Source organism: Lepidochelys kempii, chromosome 8 (assembly GCF_965140265.1).
Source record: "Lepidochelys kempii isolate rLepKem1 chromosome 8, rLepKem1.hap2, whole genome shotgun sequence".
Classification (NCBI taxonomy): domain Eukaryota; kingdom Metazoa; phylum Chordata; order Testudines; family Cheloniidae; genus Lepidochelys; species Lepidochelys kempii.
Genome location: NC_133263.1, coordinates 6,388,601 through 6,405,652, shown reverse-complemented (window position 1 = coordinate 6,405,652; position 17,052 = coordinate 6,388,601). Strand labels below are relative to the sequence as shown.

Sequence of the window (17,052 nt, the reverse complement as noted above, 5' to 3'; positions counted from 1 at the left end):
CAACCATTAATTGACTGAATGAAGTGAGCTGTAGCTCACGAAAGCTTATGCTCTAATAAATTGGTTAGTCTCTAAGGTGCCACAAGTCCCCCTGCTCTTTTTACAGATACAGACTAACAGGGCTGCTACTCTGAAACCTGTCATTAATTGACTGGGGCTAGGAAAAATACATCGTATGGGCAGGTGTCCATGATGCGTGTTCCCCTGGAGCATCGGGTACAGGTCCCTGTGAGAGACAGGACACTGGGCTAGGCAGGCCACGGTGAGAGACAGGACACTGGGCTAGGCAGGCCACAGTGAGAGACAGGACACTGGGCTAGGCAGGCCATCGGTCTCGCTCAGTAGGACTGTTCGGGGAGACCTGTGTCGTCCGGTATCATTGGCAGGGGCCCTTGTGCCCAGACCAGTGCCGGCACCGTGGCCCTGGTTCCCGTGTGCCTGTGGGTGCCCACCTGCGGTCTCTTGTCTTCTACTTAGACTGCAAACTCTTTGGGGCAGGGACTGCCTGGCGTTGTGGCTACACAGCGCCGAGCGGGGCCCTGGTCCCTGCCTGGCGCTGCTGGAAGCAAGAAGCGAGCCGGTGGTAGGGGAGGCAGGGCAGGCGGACAGGGAGCTGCCTTAGCTCAGCCCTCCTTTGCCAGCAGAGGGCAGGGCCCCTTTCCCTGCATCCATTCCCGGCGGAGCGGCGCCTGCTTCCCCGTCCCAGCGCCCTGCGCCGCCTGCCCGGGGCTGAACCCGACCCACCCGAAAGAGGAAGCGACAGGCGGCTGAGCAGCGAGGAGGCGAGCAGCGGCTGGGGCGAGAACGGCCGAGCCAGCCGCATTCCGCCGCCGCCGCCCCCTGCCCGTCCCGCTCCGGCACCCAGACCCCGCCGCAGCCCGGCTGCCCCGGCCTCCGGAGCGGAGCCTCTCCGCCTCCCTTCCCGGCTCCCGCCCGCGGGGCTTCAGCCTGCCCCGGCAGCGATGCTGGCCCTGGTCCTGGCTCTCTGTGCCCTGCAGCTGTGCCCAGCCGTGCGGGGCGGCCGGTGGGGGCAGCCCTTCCTGGTGGAGGGGCCGCCGTCCCGGAGGCTGAGCAAGGTAAGGGGGCTTCACCCCACTGGGGGACGGGTCAGGGGCTCTGGCGTGGGGCAGACGCAGGTTCCTAAGGGCCCATGAGCACTAGCCCACACGTGCCAAGTGCGGGAGCCTGCGAGTGTCCTGACTGCCTGGGGTGGGCTGGCCTGTGTGGACGGAGAGCCGGGCGGGGGAGCGGGGTCCCAGCCCTGGGCAGCAGCCAGGGCGGGAGAGCTGGGTGGGAAATGGTTTTCCTGCCTGGCCAGGATTTTCAAGGTCTCCAGAAAGGGTCCCCTCCTGCATCGGGACCAGGAGCCTAAATCACCAAAGGTTTCGCAGACCAAGGGAGTGGGAGAAAAATTCCCATCAGGTCAGTGGAGACGTCTTGTTTCGATCATTTCCATGTGTTTCGATTCTGATCTTTGACATAGTTTAATACCTTTTTGGGGGTATAAATTAACTAACCATTTGGAAGGAAAAGTCAAGTGTGGTTTTAATGAAAAGCCCTTTCCAAGAGCCGGCTCTGTATCGTTATTATTTCTGAAGGCCGACGGGGAGCAGGGACTCAGCGTGAGGGGTGGGACTGCATACCCTTGGCAGCATGGGGCTATACGCCCATTCCTGTCCCCAGGAGAGCAGTGGTGCACGCTGGCCTGGATTCCGATGGGCGTAGCACCCTGCTTGCTTGCCCGGCCCGCCCATGTGTGGGAGCAGGGCTGTTTGCCAGCCTGTAACCCGGTGCTGCTAACAATGAGCTCGAATCCCTGTGGCTCTGCACCTTGTGGAGTTGTTTACACCTGTGCCAAGCAGATGTGAATTGCTGCTGTCCTGATGGGGCAGTGCACCGAGCTCCTGTTGCATGGGTACAAATGATGGCACCAGGTGGGGAATCAGACCCCAAAGGCTTTGCCCTTCTGTGAGCTGGCACTGCCTGTGTCCATGGCCAGAGAGGGTCTCAGTAGTGGTGGTTTGGTGACATGGATGCTTGTCCACCAGGAGCTGGACCAAGGTCCCTCAGCCATACCCGCATACTATGGATAACTGTAGCCTGAGCTGTTCCTAATGGCTGTCCCATTCTTTACCCATCTCCTGGAGTCTGCCTTGCCATTTGGACCATAGCTCAGACATGAAGTAGATTGCAATGTTATTGAATCTGTACAATAACAGCCCTGTGACCGCAAGAGAGCCAGCACAGAGGCCGGGCTCAGGAGCTGCTTTAGCTGGGCCCTGCCCAACTTTCAGTTCTCATTTTGTTCTTTTAAATGTCAGTTCTGCTTTTGCAGCAACCACCTCACCAGCCAAGGTCATGAAAAGTTGGAGCTGGTTCTGTGGGTGTGAGAGATCTCCCCAGAGCCAGAGGCTCTGTCCAAAAACTCAAGGTTAGGCAGATAAGCATGTAACTCTTTGCACAGAGGCTGCAGAACGGACATGGATGCATGAGCTGAGGGGTGCAGCTTGGGAAGGGAGGTGCAGAGATGTGTGTAACCCCCCTTTATGCTCTGCTGATATGGGGCTGTGCTTTGGATTTGTCTCAGCCTAAAATTCGGCAGCTTTAGGCCTGTTCTAAGTGACGCCGGTTGGCAGTGACCCCCAAGGAGCCCAGAAAGGAGCAAGGATTGCTGGGGCTGGCTTGCAGGGTGGAGCGATAGTGTGGAAGAGCTGCTACGCTGGCATTACACCTCATTGATGTGAACCCCCCAGGCCGGCTATGCCCGGGCTAGAGCCACTCCGGGCTGCCAGCATGGCGTGAAGTCACCTGGGTGCAGGGAACAGTCTGGGTTGACAGCTTTCAGTTCGGCCAGATTCAGACAGAGGCGTAGCAGCGCATGGCTCCCTTTCCCGCTCCTGTCTCCCGAGCCATCGTGATCCCCAGCCTTCGAATGCAGGACTTGGAGGTGAAAGGCTCAGTGTCGGTCATGTACCCCTGAGTCTGGCTCTTGCTTTAACTGTTGCCTCCTGTCCCACAGATCCGCTTGCAGCAAGCAGCCAGAGGCCACATACAAGCTGTAGTAGATAGATGGGAAAGGATGTGGACCCTGGAAAGGGAGTTGGCTAGTGCTGGGCGTTGGTAAGATGAAGCCAGGCTAGTGCAATGGGCATTTTGCTATTGGCTTATGCCAAAGGACTAGGGGCACCAGGTGTGTCTGCTGAAAAGAAGGAGACCTTCATCTCCCCATGGGGTTTCCGAAACGGTGCTCTGCTAAGCCAAATACAGCAAGAGTAAAAGCTGTTATCATTTGGAGCATGCCCAGTAGGGTTCTGAGCCATGTGTGAGCACAGGACGGGGTTTCAGTGTGTGGCAAACCATTATGCAAGAGCATCTAGTCCAAAGCAAACATTGAATCGATGCCTGGTTCGCTTTTATACTGAGGCCACTTTCCACCGCCGTGGCAGTGAAAAGGGGCATTCAATGGGAGTAAGTGCCTGGGATTTTAGTGTCCCATTATCTGAGCTATAACTGGTGGAAACAGCATTTCCGTACTTTTCCATATAGCCTCCACCTGTCAGAACAATTACTCTGTGCTCCTTCTGAGCTCACATTGGTCAGTTCAGTACTATCCCCTCCCAGGGAGCTGGGCTTGTTTTAGTTATCCAGGAGGACAAAACCTTGTCTCTTGCTTGTTCAGACGTGTGTTTGCACTCAAACTAAGTAAACGGCTTTAGTGATAAAGTTTCAGACTGGACCTGGGCTTTTGTCCCTTCCCGGGGACATGTGCCTTTGATATGGCTGGAGAAATGTTATTTAGAAGTAGCAGAGTTATCCATGACTCAGACTTAGGCACTCTGAGTCGGCAGCACAAGATGTTCCATGGAAATGCTAAGCAGCCCATGATCTGGGTGGCCGTACACCTCTGACTGCCAGAACCTGGGCCTGAATGGCTGGAGATGGACCACTTAATAATTGCCCCATTCTGTTCATTCCCTCTGACACATCTGGCACCAGCCACGGTCAGAAGATAGGATACTGGCCTAGACTGACCATTGGTTTGACCCAGTGTGGCCATTCTTATGTTCTTATATTGGAGGTGTGAATCTATAGAAATACACCCACTCCAGCAGAATGCCACATGCTGAAATTTACTAGGACTAGACAGAGGTGAGCTACTGGGACAAGTTCTCCTCTTGGTGACATGTTGGCAATCCCACTGACATTAGTGGGATGGCACCGACAGTAAATCAGAGGGGTTGCCCCCACAGAACCAGTCTGTCCCATTACGGGAGCAAGGTATGCTGGTGAGTCCATGGGAGGGGATGCCCAATGCAGCTGTTGTTGCCTCTGCTGTAGCTGCCTGTGGATAAATAGACGTTGGTTTCGAATGGTTTGTCTACACATACAAGTTGCACTGGTTTGAATTAAATTGGTTTTAATTTGATTTAGCCCCAGTCGTGCACACAAAGTTGTGTTGGTTTGAACTGGAGGTGTGACTTTATACCAGTTCAGTTAAACCAGTGCAGTTTTGTGCATGGATGCTCTTATACCATCTTAAATCTGCCTTATATTGGTGTAATTTGTGTTGGTAAATTTACAGGTACAAGCTGAACTGATCGAACCAGTTTTAATCTAATATAAGAGTCTGTGCACAAAAGTTGGTGCATTGGTGTAACAAAACTGATTTAAGTGACACTGGTACGTCTGTGTGTAGATAAACCCGTACGGCAAACCACTGTAGATACTCTTCTGGTGGTTTAGCTTGCACCTGTTAATTTACCGACACCAGCTAACCTGGTATTAAACCAGATTTAAATCAGTTTAAGACTGTCCACACACAAAACTGCACTGGTTTAACTAAATCAGTATGAAACCACACCTTCAATTACACTGGTGCTACTGTGTGTGTAGACTAGGCCATACATACTCAGTTCAGAACCTGTTAATAAAACAAGCCTTCTGAGTTTCAGAGTCTAGTGTTTGTTGGTGACGTCACTGGCAAATGTGCTATTTCTAGACACATGTTAAATCTGGGAGATGCACGTTTTTCAAGCATTATTAAGCATTATTCAAGAGGAAGCTTGGAAATGCCAGATAGAGGCGCATGTGCTGGGCTCAAATGTATTAAAAGACTTTATAATTATTGCCTGAGGTGGAGAGTTTCTAAAATGCCTGATGGATTTAGGATCCCAGAAGCAATAGCATTTGTGCTCCTAAATCCCTTGGGAGCTTTTGAAAATCTCTCCTGAAATGTTAGTACAGTGTTACTATTTCTTCAGCCTTTGACTGCATGCTTTAAAAGCTCCTTTCCCCCCCCCGTGAATGTCATCAGTAAGTGTGTGTGTGTGTGTGTGAAATGGATGGAGTTCTCTGCCCCCACAATAGAATTCTGAGGGGCTGTCACACTCCAGAACTCTGAAGTGCAGCTGCCGTCTCTCCTGCTGTGAAGGGCTGGAGGGGACTCCTTTCAGATCCCCTCAAGAACCCACTGGAGCACCTTCCCTCCTGCGGCAGCCTATGGTGTTTCTGGGGAACATGACAACTGAGTCTCCTTGGCATGCCAGCTCAGAGTGCTGCTCCCAGGCCAGCCAGCCCAGCTGAGTGCAGAGACTGTTTAACCCTTTCCTTCTCTGAATCCTGTAGGTTGGTGGCTTCTCCTGGGAGAACTGTGGCAATGGGACCGATCCCTTTGTGATTAAGAGTCTGTCCGTAACCCCGGACCCGATCCACATCCCCGGGGACCTGAAAGTCAGCGTGGCGGTTTCCAGTGGTGTTGACATCGTCTCACCTCTGAAGGTATGTGAAAAGGGCAAGCCCGCCAGAGAGGCCTGTTCAGACACAGGATCTGTCCATTAACGTGCTGTGGAGTGTTGGGAAAGAACGTGCCAAAAGCAACCATAACACCTGTCCCCGGTGGCCTTTCAATTCTCCGCAATGCCCAAGAGGTGTGAATAAACGGGGATTGTAGACCTGGGGCGGGTTTCCGGCCCCAGACCTTCCACTGCTGCAGTCAGTTTCCAGGGCCCAGAGTTTCTTATTCCTAGCAATATTTGCTGCTGGGGGACCGAAGGCTGGCTTGGTCTGTGCACGGTCTGTCTGTTGAGCTGCAGCTTTTTACTAAAATGGATCAGTGCAACCCCTAGGATGGATGCAGTTACAGCGGCAGAAAGGTGCTCGTACCACAATAGCTATTCCCCTTCCCTTCAGGAAAGTTAAAGCAGCCCATTTATTTGTGTGGAGTCACTCCCTTGTGACTTCCCAGCCCCTCTCCGCGGCCCCCCGGGCCCAGCCTGGGAAGTGGAACTAGGTAAGATCCAAGCTGCTCCCACCTCCTGCTCCCTGGAGCAACCTGGCGGTGTCTGTGTTAGGCTGGGGTGATGAATGAGTCTTGGACTCGCCGCTGAGGGAACGCAGCCAAGTCTGAGGAAGACGGGCACCGAAACTGCCGCGGCCTGATTGGCAAATCCTGGACACCCGCAGATCCCAGCGAAGCCAGCGGGAGCTGCTGAGCGCTCAGCACCTTTGAGAATAAGGGTTTTAGATGTGGAGAGCTCCAATGGGGGCTGTTTCCTTGATCTTTCCTCGCCCAGGTGGGGAACGATTTCACCGAGCTAAAGGCCACAAAGGGGTGTTCAGAGAAAGAAAAGAATGAGGCAACATGGGGAGGGAGAGAGAGGGAGGGAACACAGAAGCAATGAGAAGGGGGATGCGGGCGGGGGGAGCAGAGAGATGGGAGACCCTGTTTGGGGGAGTCAGATTAAGGTCAGGAGGAGGGGAAGAGACAAGGGGAAACCTTCATTGGAAGATGAAGTGAGAGAAGAGGAAGGGGTGGGGGAGGGATAGGACTCCAGGAGATGCGGAGAGGCAGGTGGGAGATACCTTTCTACCAGGCAACCTCCCCCTCCCCCGCCCGCCCGCCCCAGAACATGGGACATGGGGAGCAGACCTATTATCCACCCCCAACTGCCAGGCTAGGCTCCTGATTGCGGAGACGCCGATAACGAACATAATCACTTCCTTAAAGCTCCTCCCCATGTGCACAGCACCCACTGCAGCTGGGAGGCTGGGGGCCTCCTGAGCCCACACGCCTTCCTGGGACCCACGGCAGAGGGTCTGGCCTTTAGAGATTAGTGACACGCACCGCCCAGGCAGCAAACACAGCTGAGAGGTGGGCATTGCAGGGCGTCTGCCCCTTGCAGGGGCGGGATTGCTATGGCGAAGGGCTGCTGGTGGCAAGGGCTGAAAGCGGAAGGGCTGCTGGTGGCAAGGGCTGAAAGCGGAAGGGCTGCTGGTGGCAAGGGCTGAAAGCGGAAGGGCAGCTGGTGGCAAGTTCCCCAACCATGCAAGCTGGATCATATGATGGTGTGGGCGGCAAGGGGCGGCAGGCCTCGCTACAGGGCTCCCTTCCCATCAGTGACACTGTGAGCCCCGGCCCACCCTTTTTCCGTGTCAGTGAGGCGGGCGAGGGCTTGGCTAGATGAGGGCAGTTACACCTGCTGTGCCCTGGGCCCTGATCTGCAGGGGCAGGACTCTCCCATCCGGTCTCTGATGCAGGGTGTTAACCAGCAGGCAGCCCCGCCTGCAGAGCCAGTGCTGACGGGGCGATGTTATGATCATTTCCCAAGAGGGTGCGTAGCGAGTGATAGCAGGCCTGATTCTCCCCTGCCCTTGACATCTGGGCACGATCACTGCCAGCGCTGGGCTGAGCCAGTGGGAATTCCCCTTTGCTAGCATGGCACACCCAACTACCTCTGGCATAAACGAGGACGCGGGGTGTGACGCTGCTGTGGCCCTGTCCTGGCTGCAGCCGGCAGAGGGACGACTGCTGGGCTTCACTGGGGATGCTAGGGCAGGACGAAACCAGGGCCAACTCAAGGCCACAGCTGCAATTGCAGAAGTTACAGAAGAACTAGCCCGCCTGTTTCACCCCTGTTTACCAAGTGCCTCCTGTCCCTCAGCCGAGCAGCTGCAAGGGTAACAAACACCCAGCAAGGCGAAAGGGGAATTGCTGCCCAGGACGGTACATTTCTGTTCCGCTTCTTTTATTTAGTGGTATGTGGCTCTGGATCAACTTTCTGCAGCTCCTTGTGGTGTTTTAGCACGCTGCTGCTCATGCCAAAGAATCAGAGCGGGTCAAATTCTGCCCTGGAGTTTGGAGGGAGCTGTGTGCCGGCATCTCCAAGGGCAAGACTTTGCAGCCTTTACTGCTGTTCCCAGTGCTGTTATTTCATGTTTGTGTTGTGGTAATGCTTGGAAGTTGCCTAGATCCATGTCCTGCTGTGTTAGGGGCTCTGCAGAGAGATAGTGAGGGTTTACAATCTAGGTAAAGTCATGTGTTTTTTCGGGAACAGAATTAAAGAGGAAGATGGGTCTCCGTTGAGCTGTTCTGAATAGGAAACCTACAGCCCAGTGATGGCTTTCTCAGGTATTGTTGATCCTAAATGTCTCTTGCATTGTGCCCTAAGTACTCAGCACTTTGCAGACACAGGGCTGGTTTCCGATCTGTCAGTCTGGAGTAGCACCAGTTCCTTCAGTTTAGGAAGGTGCATTTCCTGCCTGGAAGAGCTTACAGTCTAAAACCACCAAGAGAAACCAAGACATGGGCCAACCTGTCAGGAAAGCTGGTGTATGGTAAGGTTACAGAGGAAGGCTTCCTGGAGGAGGGGAAGGTTGGAGGGGAGACCGTACCAGCTGGGATTCTCTGGTATGTGAAGTGTGCAATCCTTTGTCCCAGGCGGTGTTTACTGTGGAAAAGAAGGTAGTTGACATATGGATAAAGGTCCCCTGTCTGGATGAGATCGGGAGCTGCACGTACAATGGCCTTTGCGGAATCCTGGACAACGTCATCCCCCCCGGAACTCCATGCCCCGAGCCCCTGCTCAGCTATGGCATCCCCTGTCACTGCCCCTTCAAACAGGTAAGTGCTAAGCCAGCTGTTCTCCTCATGTTCCTTGTCAGGACCCCTGCTTCCCGTCTAGCCAAGAGCCAGCAGGGAACCTCCTGTCACATAGTGACATGGAAAGGGCAGGGTGGTCACAACCCCTAAGCCCAAGACCCCTGCTCAGCATGGCAGCCCTCCTCTCCCCTTGCCCTCTGAGTCAGCTGTCTGTGTGCTGGGGAAGGGGCTTTGTGAGCACTTGGAAGAGAGAGAATAGAAACCAGCTGCTGAGAGAAGGGGTAGTTAGAGGGCATCCTGTCTGTTGGCTGGATTCAGCATTGCCTTGCAGCCCGTGGGTCAGGTCAGAGGAACTGGCCGTTGTTGGAGACCGGGTCCTGAACTAGATGGACCTGTTCTGATCTGCTCTGACCCAATCTGAAGCACCCACTTTGCACACACGGTGCAAGGCAGTGGGGAATCAGGCAGAGTCTGGGTCCAGCAGGCCCACGCCAGGGAGGTCTGGGGCTTTGCCTCCCCATCCCTGGGGGCATTCTGTAGCCTTTGTGGGTCAGCAGCGCAGGAAGGCCCCCGGCGTTGTGGGCTAGGCTGGGGGCGAGGGAGTCCCTGAGGACTGTCTCAGTCGCTGTGTGATCACTGGATCTTCTTGTGCTTCGACTGGCCTAAGAAGGATGGTTCCAGACGGATTTGATTGGGTGTCAGCTCGCTTTGATCGCTGTTGCCACCTGGGGGTTCCTTGTAACGTTGCTGGGAAACGCTGCCCCAAAGGTAGCTGGACTCGGTCCGGCCTGGGAAAATCTCCCTGATCAGGGGCAGGGAGTAACTTGCCTGCAGTGGTGAAGCTGGCTGGAATGGAGAAAGTCACCTTCCAGACACTGCCAGAGCCAGTCGTACTGAGCTCGCCCGGACCGTGGAAAGGGGGCCCGGGAATACAGGCAGAAACCCACAGATGCAGAGGTCTCTGCACCAGGCAGGTGGCTGAGAAGCAGAGAGGCTGAGCTGGAAATCACTGGGCAGTGGGCTGCAGGGCGCCCCCGGGGATGGGTGGGCAGCAAAAGACACCACTGGGGGAGTAATTAGTGATGAGTAATTATGGATATTCGAACATGCTTGATTTGTTCATCTTGATCATGACTGAAACTCCACAAGAGGTGCAGGGCAGGGAGCGGATGGGGGTAGAATCCGAAAGCTTGGTGGAGTCGCCCCTCAGTGGGCTTGTACTTTGGGGCAGGGGAAGCCAGTGGTGGGGTGAGGCGGGAGCTTCTGTGTGCTAACGTTTTGGCATCTGTTTCCCTCCTTAGGGCTCCTACTCCCTGCCAGCCAGTGAGTTCTACTTGCCTGTCATACAGCTGCCCTCCTGGCTGACTAATGGCGACTACCGCGTCCAGGTTGTCCTGAGCAACGGTGCCAAGCAGCTCGCCTGTGTCAAGGTGGCCTTGTCCCTCCACTCTGAGTGAGGCTGGCCAGCCCTGCCCGACCACAAGCCCGCCCCGTGCTGAGACACACGCTGGAGCCGGTTGACAGCTCTCTTCCTCCTTCTGCTGCCTCTTGCTGCCATCTGCCCTCACACAGCTGCTGCTTCCCCTTTCCCGCCTCTCTTTGCCCTTTTCCCTCTCAGAAAAGGGGCCAATGGAAGGGGGGATGGCGCGGGAGAGAGGCCTTTGTCTTCTGTGCAGGGTGGACTTAGAGGTGGGCAAGGTTGGCAAATGGGTTGGGTCCCTCCTGATCCTGATTCAAAGCCTGTTGAAGTCAATAGGAGCCTTTCCAAGGGCTCTGGCCCCTAGTGAGGAGACTTAGAATCATAGAATCACAGAATATCAGGGTTGGAAGGGACCTCAGGAGGTCATCTAGTCCAACCCCCTGCTCAAAGCAGGACCAATTCTCAATTAAATCATGAGATTAAAGACTTGAGAGAGTCTTCATCACAGTCCCTACAATTGCAGCCCCACTTGTTGCATTTCCCAGTGGGGCTTCGATCCCTTCCCTCCACCCCTGTCCATGCTGTTCTGTAGAGCAGCGTCCCTCTCCTGGTCCAGGTCGGCTGTGCACCATTCCCCATGCCAGCTTTGGGCTGATCCACTGAAGTCAATAGAAACCCTCCCCCCAGCCCCTGTTGATTTCAGGCCCGTATGGATCAGGCCCATAGGGAGGCACATGGCACTAAACAGAACTTCCCATCGCAGTTGCTGTTTGATTCCCAGCTGCGCTTTGCTGGGGAATGCCCTGCACTGCAGCGCAATGTGCTGGATGGCCATATGGGTCTCTTCTGCCCGACTTCTCTGATCCTAGGAAATATCAGGTTAAACTGCTGGCTCAGGTCTAATGCCGAGTCTTTCTCGTCATATCCTAGTGGTGGCTCTAGCTTTCAGGAGCTCCGTTCCAGGCCAGAATGTCCCCCATGCACTCTCTCACCTTGAGAGAGTTGTATCGCTGTGCTACAAGCCAGCCTTATGGAGGGGGGTCTAGTTTGATTATTTTCCCACATATGTAATGAAATTGCATTCTTCGTGTTGCTTAACGCTCCCTTCTCCCCCCCTCCAGTCAGTAACAGTGGGAGGGCCCGTAAGCCCTCCAGCTGACTGGCTTAAAACAAAATGGGGTGTCACAATATTCCACACGTTGAGTGTCCTAGTTAACCTTGACCGTCCTAGGGGTTTTTGCCATCTGTTGGCTAGGGTGTGGGGCTGTTTTTGTTTGTCTGGGTTTTTTAAAAATATCACACAGGGAATTTTAGAAAAAAAAATTGAAAGAAGAAAGCAGAAATAAATAGTTCTTTTAAACAATCAGTTGGAAAAAGGAAAAGAGAGGCTTAGAGCTGGCCGCCCCTCTCTGCAATGTGGGGTTCGACTGCTGGTCACGAGTGCCATCTTATATACTTTGAGGGTGTAAGCCCCCTCCAGGAAGGTGTGCCCCGACACTTGACTGGAGAGATGCACGCGCAGGTAGACTGATACGTTCATTCTTACTGGCCACTGCTGGAGACAGGATACTGGGCTAGATGGACCATGGTCTATCTTGGGGTGGCACTTCTTATGTTTCTGAGTCAACCTGGGCAGTAGCAGCAGGAGACCTGTCAACAGTAAGAGCTGTCCAGCTAGCACTGAATTCTCTGACAACAAATAAGCTTCCTAAACGGGACCACGCTGGACCGATCCATTCCGAAGAAGTCATTGCTTATGGTAATGTAAGGAGAGCCAGGAGGGTGGGCATTGCCAGCCAAAGAGGCAGATCTTCAACAGCATGGACATTATCTCTCTCCCATGTCTGCATTAAAAAATTAAAAGAGGGATAGAACAAGAAAACAATGTACTCATTCTCACTACCAGAGGACCAAATGACTCATTCTGCTCTGGGCTTCTGTTACTCTAAAAAGGATGTGGTTGTCACAGCTTGAACCAAAGGAACAATTTGGTTGGCTGGTGAGGATTCCAAGCAGTGTAATTACGAAACTGAAAATCACCCGACTGTGAACTTCTCGACCACAGTGTTAAAGTGACCATTTCATAAATGTGCTAACCCATGGTGAGGCAGGCCGTCACACTGCCATATCCTGGGCAGAGGAACAAATGAATTTAGAACCTCGTGAGTTTGCAGCCAGCATATTTAGCAGCTACAGCAAAGGAATGGTGCAACTCAAAATGTGCTGATCAGACTCTTTCTACAGGACGTGGTTCAAGGACGTTCGTCGGTCTTGACAGGCTTTAGGGAGAAGAGTCTCTGTTTGGCATAAATTGTTGTAGCTCAGGATGTGGCCCTGGAAATAGAGAGTCAGGACTCTAATCCGGTGTACCGTGAGCTGTTGATTTGTTCACTTTGGGTGCGATTCTGCACCGTTAATGGGAGCTTTGCCATTGATTTCAATGGGTATAGGATCAAATTGCTTGGGAGGTGTTTTTTCAGCACTGTAAGTCCCTGCCTCCCAATTCACATACTGGGCTGTCATTGCACCTGCAGATCCAGTTCAGTGCAGCTAACCCTAAGATGTGTGTAGAATACATAACCCAATCACTGCACACCCCGTCCCGTATTAGTGCACTGGAGCTATATGTATACAATCATCAGAGAGGTAGCTGTGTTAGTCTATATCCACAGAAACAATGAGGAGTCCGGTGGCACCTTAAAGACTAACACATTTATTTGGGCATAAGCTTTCGTGGGTAGAAAACCCCACTTCTTCAGATGTATGGAGAACTTCTTCTAGGCATCTGAAGAAGTGGGTTTTTTACCCACGAAAGCTTATGCCCAAATAAATCTGTTAAGTCTTTAAGGTGCCACCGGACTCCTCGTTGTTTTTATGTATACAACTGTCGCTGTGTTAGCACACCTGAGGTGTGAGTGGATTCACACCATCACTGCACACCTGCTATTGCAGCTGAGGTGCATGTGTGTGCCATGCAATCCCTACCTTGTACCCTGTATTGTTACCATCGATTTGTGTGGATAAGACACTCTCACTGCACGCCCTCTCCTGTATTATTTTGTGCAAGACAGGTGTATATGACCTCATCAGTGCACACCTGTCCTGTGCTGTTGCGGTACATCACCACGTCCTCTGTCTTCCATTACTACCCTCTGAGCGTGCACATGTGACAGCCACTGCTCACTCTGCTCTGTATTACATCTGTGATGCATGTGTATGACACCCTAATAATACTACTTAGCAGCTGTGTAGGGCTGATCTTCAAAGCACTTTAGAAGCCTTAACTACTGAATGCCCGCAGTCCATGGGCTGGTGTGATAGTGATTAGCATTGGGCTAACGCACAATGTTTTGCACAGTCTGTGTGCCCATGACAGGTTTAAGAGACAAAGGCCTTTGGTCACCTTTCTGCTTTCTAAACTTGCTACGCTTTATAGCGACATCCTAACTGACAGTGGGTTTTGCTCTGCTCTGTTCTGTGTGGAGAAGCACTAACTATCCTGCCGATTCCTGCATCCTTACTGCTTAGCTGAAGCCTGCTGGTTTCTTGGGAGGCAGCGGCCCTTAGTGCTGGGGCCACAACGAGTGCTTAATAAATCTTTTTAACTGGAGGGTTGAGTCCTTCGCAGTGGTTCTTGGCCCGTCGGTAACTTTGGAACCTGTGATTTTCTTTATTTTAAATGTAAATGAAAATCTGGTGAGTTGGTTTGTTGCCCGTGATGGTCTGACAGCACTGGCTGGAGCGAGTGATAGTGGATTCCCCAGCTGGTCTGAGCTCCTATCCCAGGGGTGGGCAAACGACGGCCCAGGGGCTGCATCTGGCCCCCCAGATGTTTTACTCTGGCCCTCGAGCTCCCGCCGGGGAGCAGAGTCTGGGGTGTTCCCCTCTCCAGTCAGGAAGTGGGGTCTGGGCGTTGCCTCACTCTGCGTGGCTCCCGGAAGCAGCGGCATGTCCCCCCTCTGGCTCCTATGCGTAGGGGTAGCCAGGGGGCTCTGCACGCTGCCTCCGCCCCAAGCGCTGCCCCTGCAGCGTCCATTGGCTGTGCAGGCATTGCACAGAGCTGCCTGACCGCACCTCTGCGTAGGAGCCGGAGGGGGGACATGCTGCTGCTTCTGGGAGGTGCTTGAGGTAAACGCTGCCCAGAACCTGCACCCCTGACCCGCTCCCGCGCCCCAGCCTCCTGCCCCAGCCCTGATCCTGCTCCCACCCTCCAAACCCCTCAGCCTGGAGCACCCTCCTGAACTCCGAACCCCTCACCCCAGCCCCACCCCAGAGCCCTCACCCCCTCCCGCACCCTAACCCCCAATTTTGTGAGCATACATGGCCCACCATACAATTTCCATACCCAGATGTGGCCCTCGGGCCAAAAAGTTTGCCCACCCGTCCTATCCCAGGCTGCTGTCAGTGCATCTGACGCTGAACCTGCAGCGTTCCCTCGGCCTGGGCACTCACACAGCTGTATCAAAGGATCTCAGTAAAGAGGTGCAAAATCCCCCTCTTGATACATTGCTGGGCTTGGAAGGGCCCTGCATGTCAGGCAATTTGCATTTATCAGACTGCCTGGAGGAATTTTCCCCCAGCTTCCCCATATGTGGGCAGCAGAGGCAAGCATTTCCCAGCAGCTACTCTCACTAGATATTTCCCAGACCACTATGCCCCAGGGTCGTTGCTCCACGGACTCTCCGATTCAGATGTCACTTCACACAACTCTGAAGTGCTCATGCAATGCTCTGACCAGCATTGCCCAGAACGTGCCAGGCTGCCCTGTGCATGCTTTCCTCCCCATAATCCATCACTGGTATTGCTTAGACACAGGCCCCAGCCTATCCCTGGTGCATGCTTCCCCCCTCTGGCCCCGCGAGCGGTGCACGCTCCTTTCTCTGAGTCCTTGACAGTGAAACATGCCCAGTGTAGTGGTGGCTTTTGTTACACCCACGTGAGCGCGGAGGTGACAGAGCATCACATTTATGTGAGAGGCTGACACAGGATTCGTAAGGCCAGGCCGCTAAACCTGCAGCGCCTGGAAACATCCCTGATGTTGTCAGCGGGCATTTCTCCTCCTGGGTTCTGACTCCACGCTGCACCCGGATCTGCTTCCCCACGGTGGGGGTGGGTGGGGTTTGGGGGCAGCATCACCAACTCTTGACTCTGTGGGGCCAGGTCCTGGAGTCCCACCAACGCCCCACGGGATCTCAGCTTTTCCTTGCCAAACAAAGGCTGCTTCTCATCCCCCCTACCCCTGGGTGTGGGGAAAATCTTGGAACGGGGAAGCCTGGAGGTTGCCAAACCCCAGCGGGCAACGACCCAGAACTGCAAAGCGATGAACCCGGGCCCCGAGCAGCCGGTCTGCTGACGGGCTGAGGCCTGACTGTTCCTTGCGGGCGTGGGGAGGCCATGTGGGCCAGGGGAGCAGGCTACAGGTGCCTTTCCCACTGACTGCAGGGAGGGCTGGGTTAGGGGCCAGGCCGGGGAGCAGCCCCCCAGCACCGGCCCGGCCAGGGAGCCCCCCTGCAAGCACCCCCCAAGCAGGGGAACCAGCAGGGGGAGCCCTGAGCCGGCCCAGCAGCGTGCAGCAGCCTGGAGCGGGCCTGGGCTCTGCCCCTGCACCCCTCGCGCGGCTGGGTCCAGCCCTGCGAGCTCGGCCTGCGCAGCGCCAGCTCCGGCCGCCAGGGGGCGCAGCAACACCGCCCCCCCCTCCCGACTCCTCCGCCGCCGCCCCTACTGCGCACGCGCAGGCTGGAGACGCCGGGCGAGGGAGTCGGCTGAGCCGGGCGTCACGTGACTGGGCGTCGGGTGACCGGCAGCCGGAAAGATGGAGGGGCGGGGCCGGTGAGCCCCGGGCAGCTGTCGGTGAGCGCCGAGCTGGGGGCGCGTGGCCGGTGGGGGGTATGTGCACGTGCACGTGCACGGGGGGGCATTGCCCGGGGACTGGGGGCCCCTGCATGGGGGGCATGGCCCGGTAGGGGGTATGTGAATGGGGGGGGCATTGCCCGGGGACTGGGGGCCCCTGCATGGGGGGCATGGCCCGGTAGGGGGTATGTGAATGGGGGGGGCATTGCCTGGGGGCTGGGGCCCCTGCATGGGGGGCATGGCCCGGTAGGGGGTATGTGAATGGGGGGGGCATTGCCCGGGGACTGGGGGCCCCTGCATGGGGGGCATGGCCCGGTAGGGGGTATGTGAATGGGGGGGGCATTGCCCGGGGGCTGGGGCCCCTGCATGGGGGGCATGGCCCGGTAGGGGGTATGTGAATGGGGGGGGCATTGCCCGGGGACTGGGGGCCCCTGCATGGGGGGCATGGCCCGGTAGGGGGTATGTGAATGGGGGGGCATTGCCCGGGGACTGGGGGCCCCTGCATGGGGGGCATGGCCCGGTAGGGGGTATGTGAATGGGGGGGGCATTGCCCGGGGACTGGGGGCCCCTGCATGGGGGGCATGGCCCGGTAGGGGGTATGTGAATGGGGGGGGGCATTGCCCGGGGACTGGGGGCCCCTGCATGGGGGGCATGGCCCGGTAGGGGGTATGTGAATGGGGGGGGCATTGCCCGGGGACTGGGGGCCCCTGCATGGGGGGCATGGCCCGGTAGGGGGTATGTGAATGGGGGGGGCATTGCCCGGGGACTGGGGGCCCCTGCATGGGGGGCATGGCCCGGTAGGGGGTATGTGAATGGGGGGGGCATTGCCCGGGGACTGGGGGCCCCTGCATGGGGGGCATGGCCCGGTAGGGGGTATGTGAATGGGGGGGGCATTGCCCGGGGA

The 17,052-nt window shown here is 55.6% G+C and overlaps 2 protein-coding genes across 3 annotated transcripts in view; both read left to right on the top strand.

Annotated features, from left to right (window-relative positions):
• Positions 1–633: 633 nt before the first annotated feature.
• Positions 634–13,908, top strand: GM2A (ganglioside GM2 activator). Its single transcript, XM_073355305.1, has 4 exons — positions 634–1,076; positions 5,626–5,778; positions 8,717–8,899; positions 10,180–13,908. Exons 1-4 carry the CDS (start codon positions 963–965, stop codon positions 10,333–10,335), a joined length of 606 nt encoding a protein of 201 aa, XP_073211406.1. The 5' UTR covers positions 634–962; the 3' UTR covers positions 10,336–13,908.
• Positions 13,909–16,042: 2,134 nt separating this feature from the next.
• Positions 16,043–17,052, top strand: part of LOC140915541 (proton-coupled amino acid transporter 1-like) — a 49,027-nt gene continuing 48,017 nt past the window's right edge. For both annotated transcript variants that reach the window (XM_073355304.1, XM_073355303.1), the window contains exon 1: positions 16,043–16,148. The gene's annotated coding sequence lies outside the window, so the exon portion shown is untranslated. The remainder of the gene's footprint in view (positions 16,149–17,052) is intronic.

Excerpts from the sequence above, each read along its gene's own strand:
- GM2A (XM_073355305.1), top strand. The coding sequence starts at position 963 with ATGCTGGCCCTGGTCCTGGCTCTCTGTGCCCTGCAGCTGTGCCCAGCC. Across the intron at positions 5,779-8,716 it reads ACATCGTCTCACCTCTGAAG|GCGGTGTTTACTGTGGAAAA; the intron begins GTATGTGAAAAG and ends CCTTTGTCCCAG. Across the intron at positions 8,900-10,179 it reads GTCACTGCCCCTTCAAACAG|GGCTCCTACTCCCTGCCAGC; the intron begins GTAAGTGCTAAG and ends TTCCCTCCTTAG.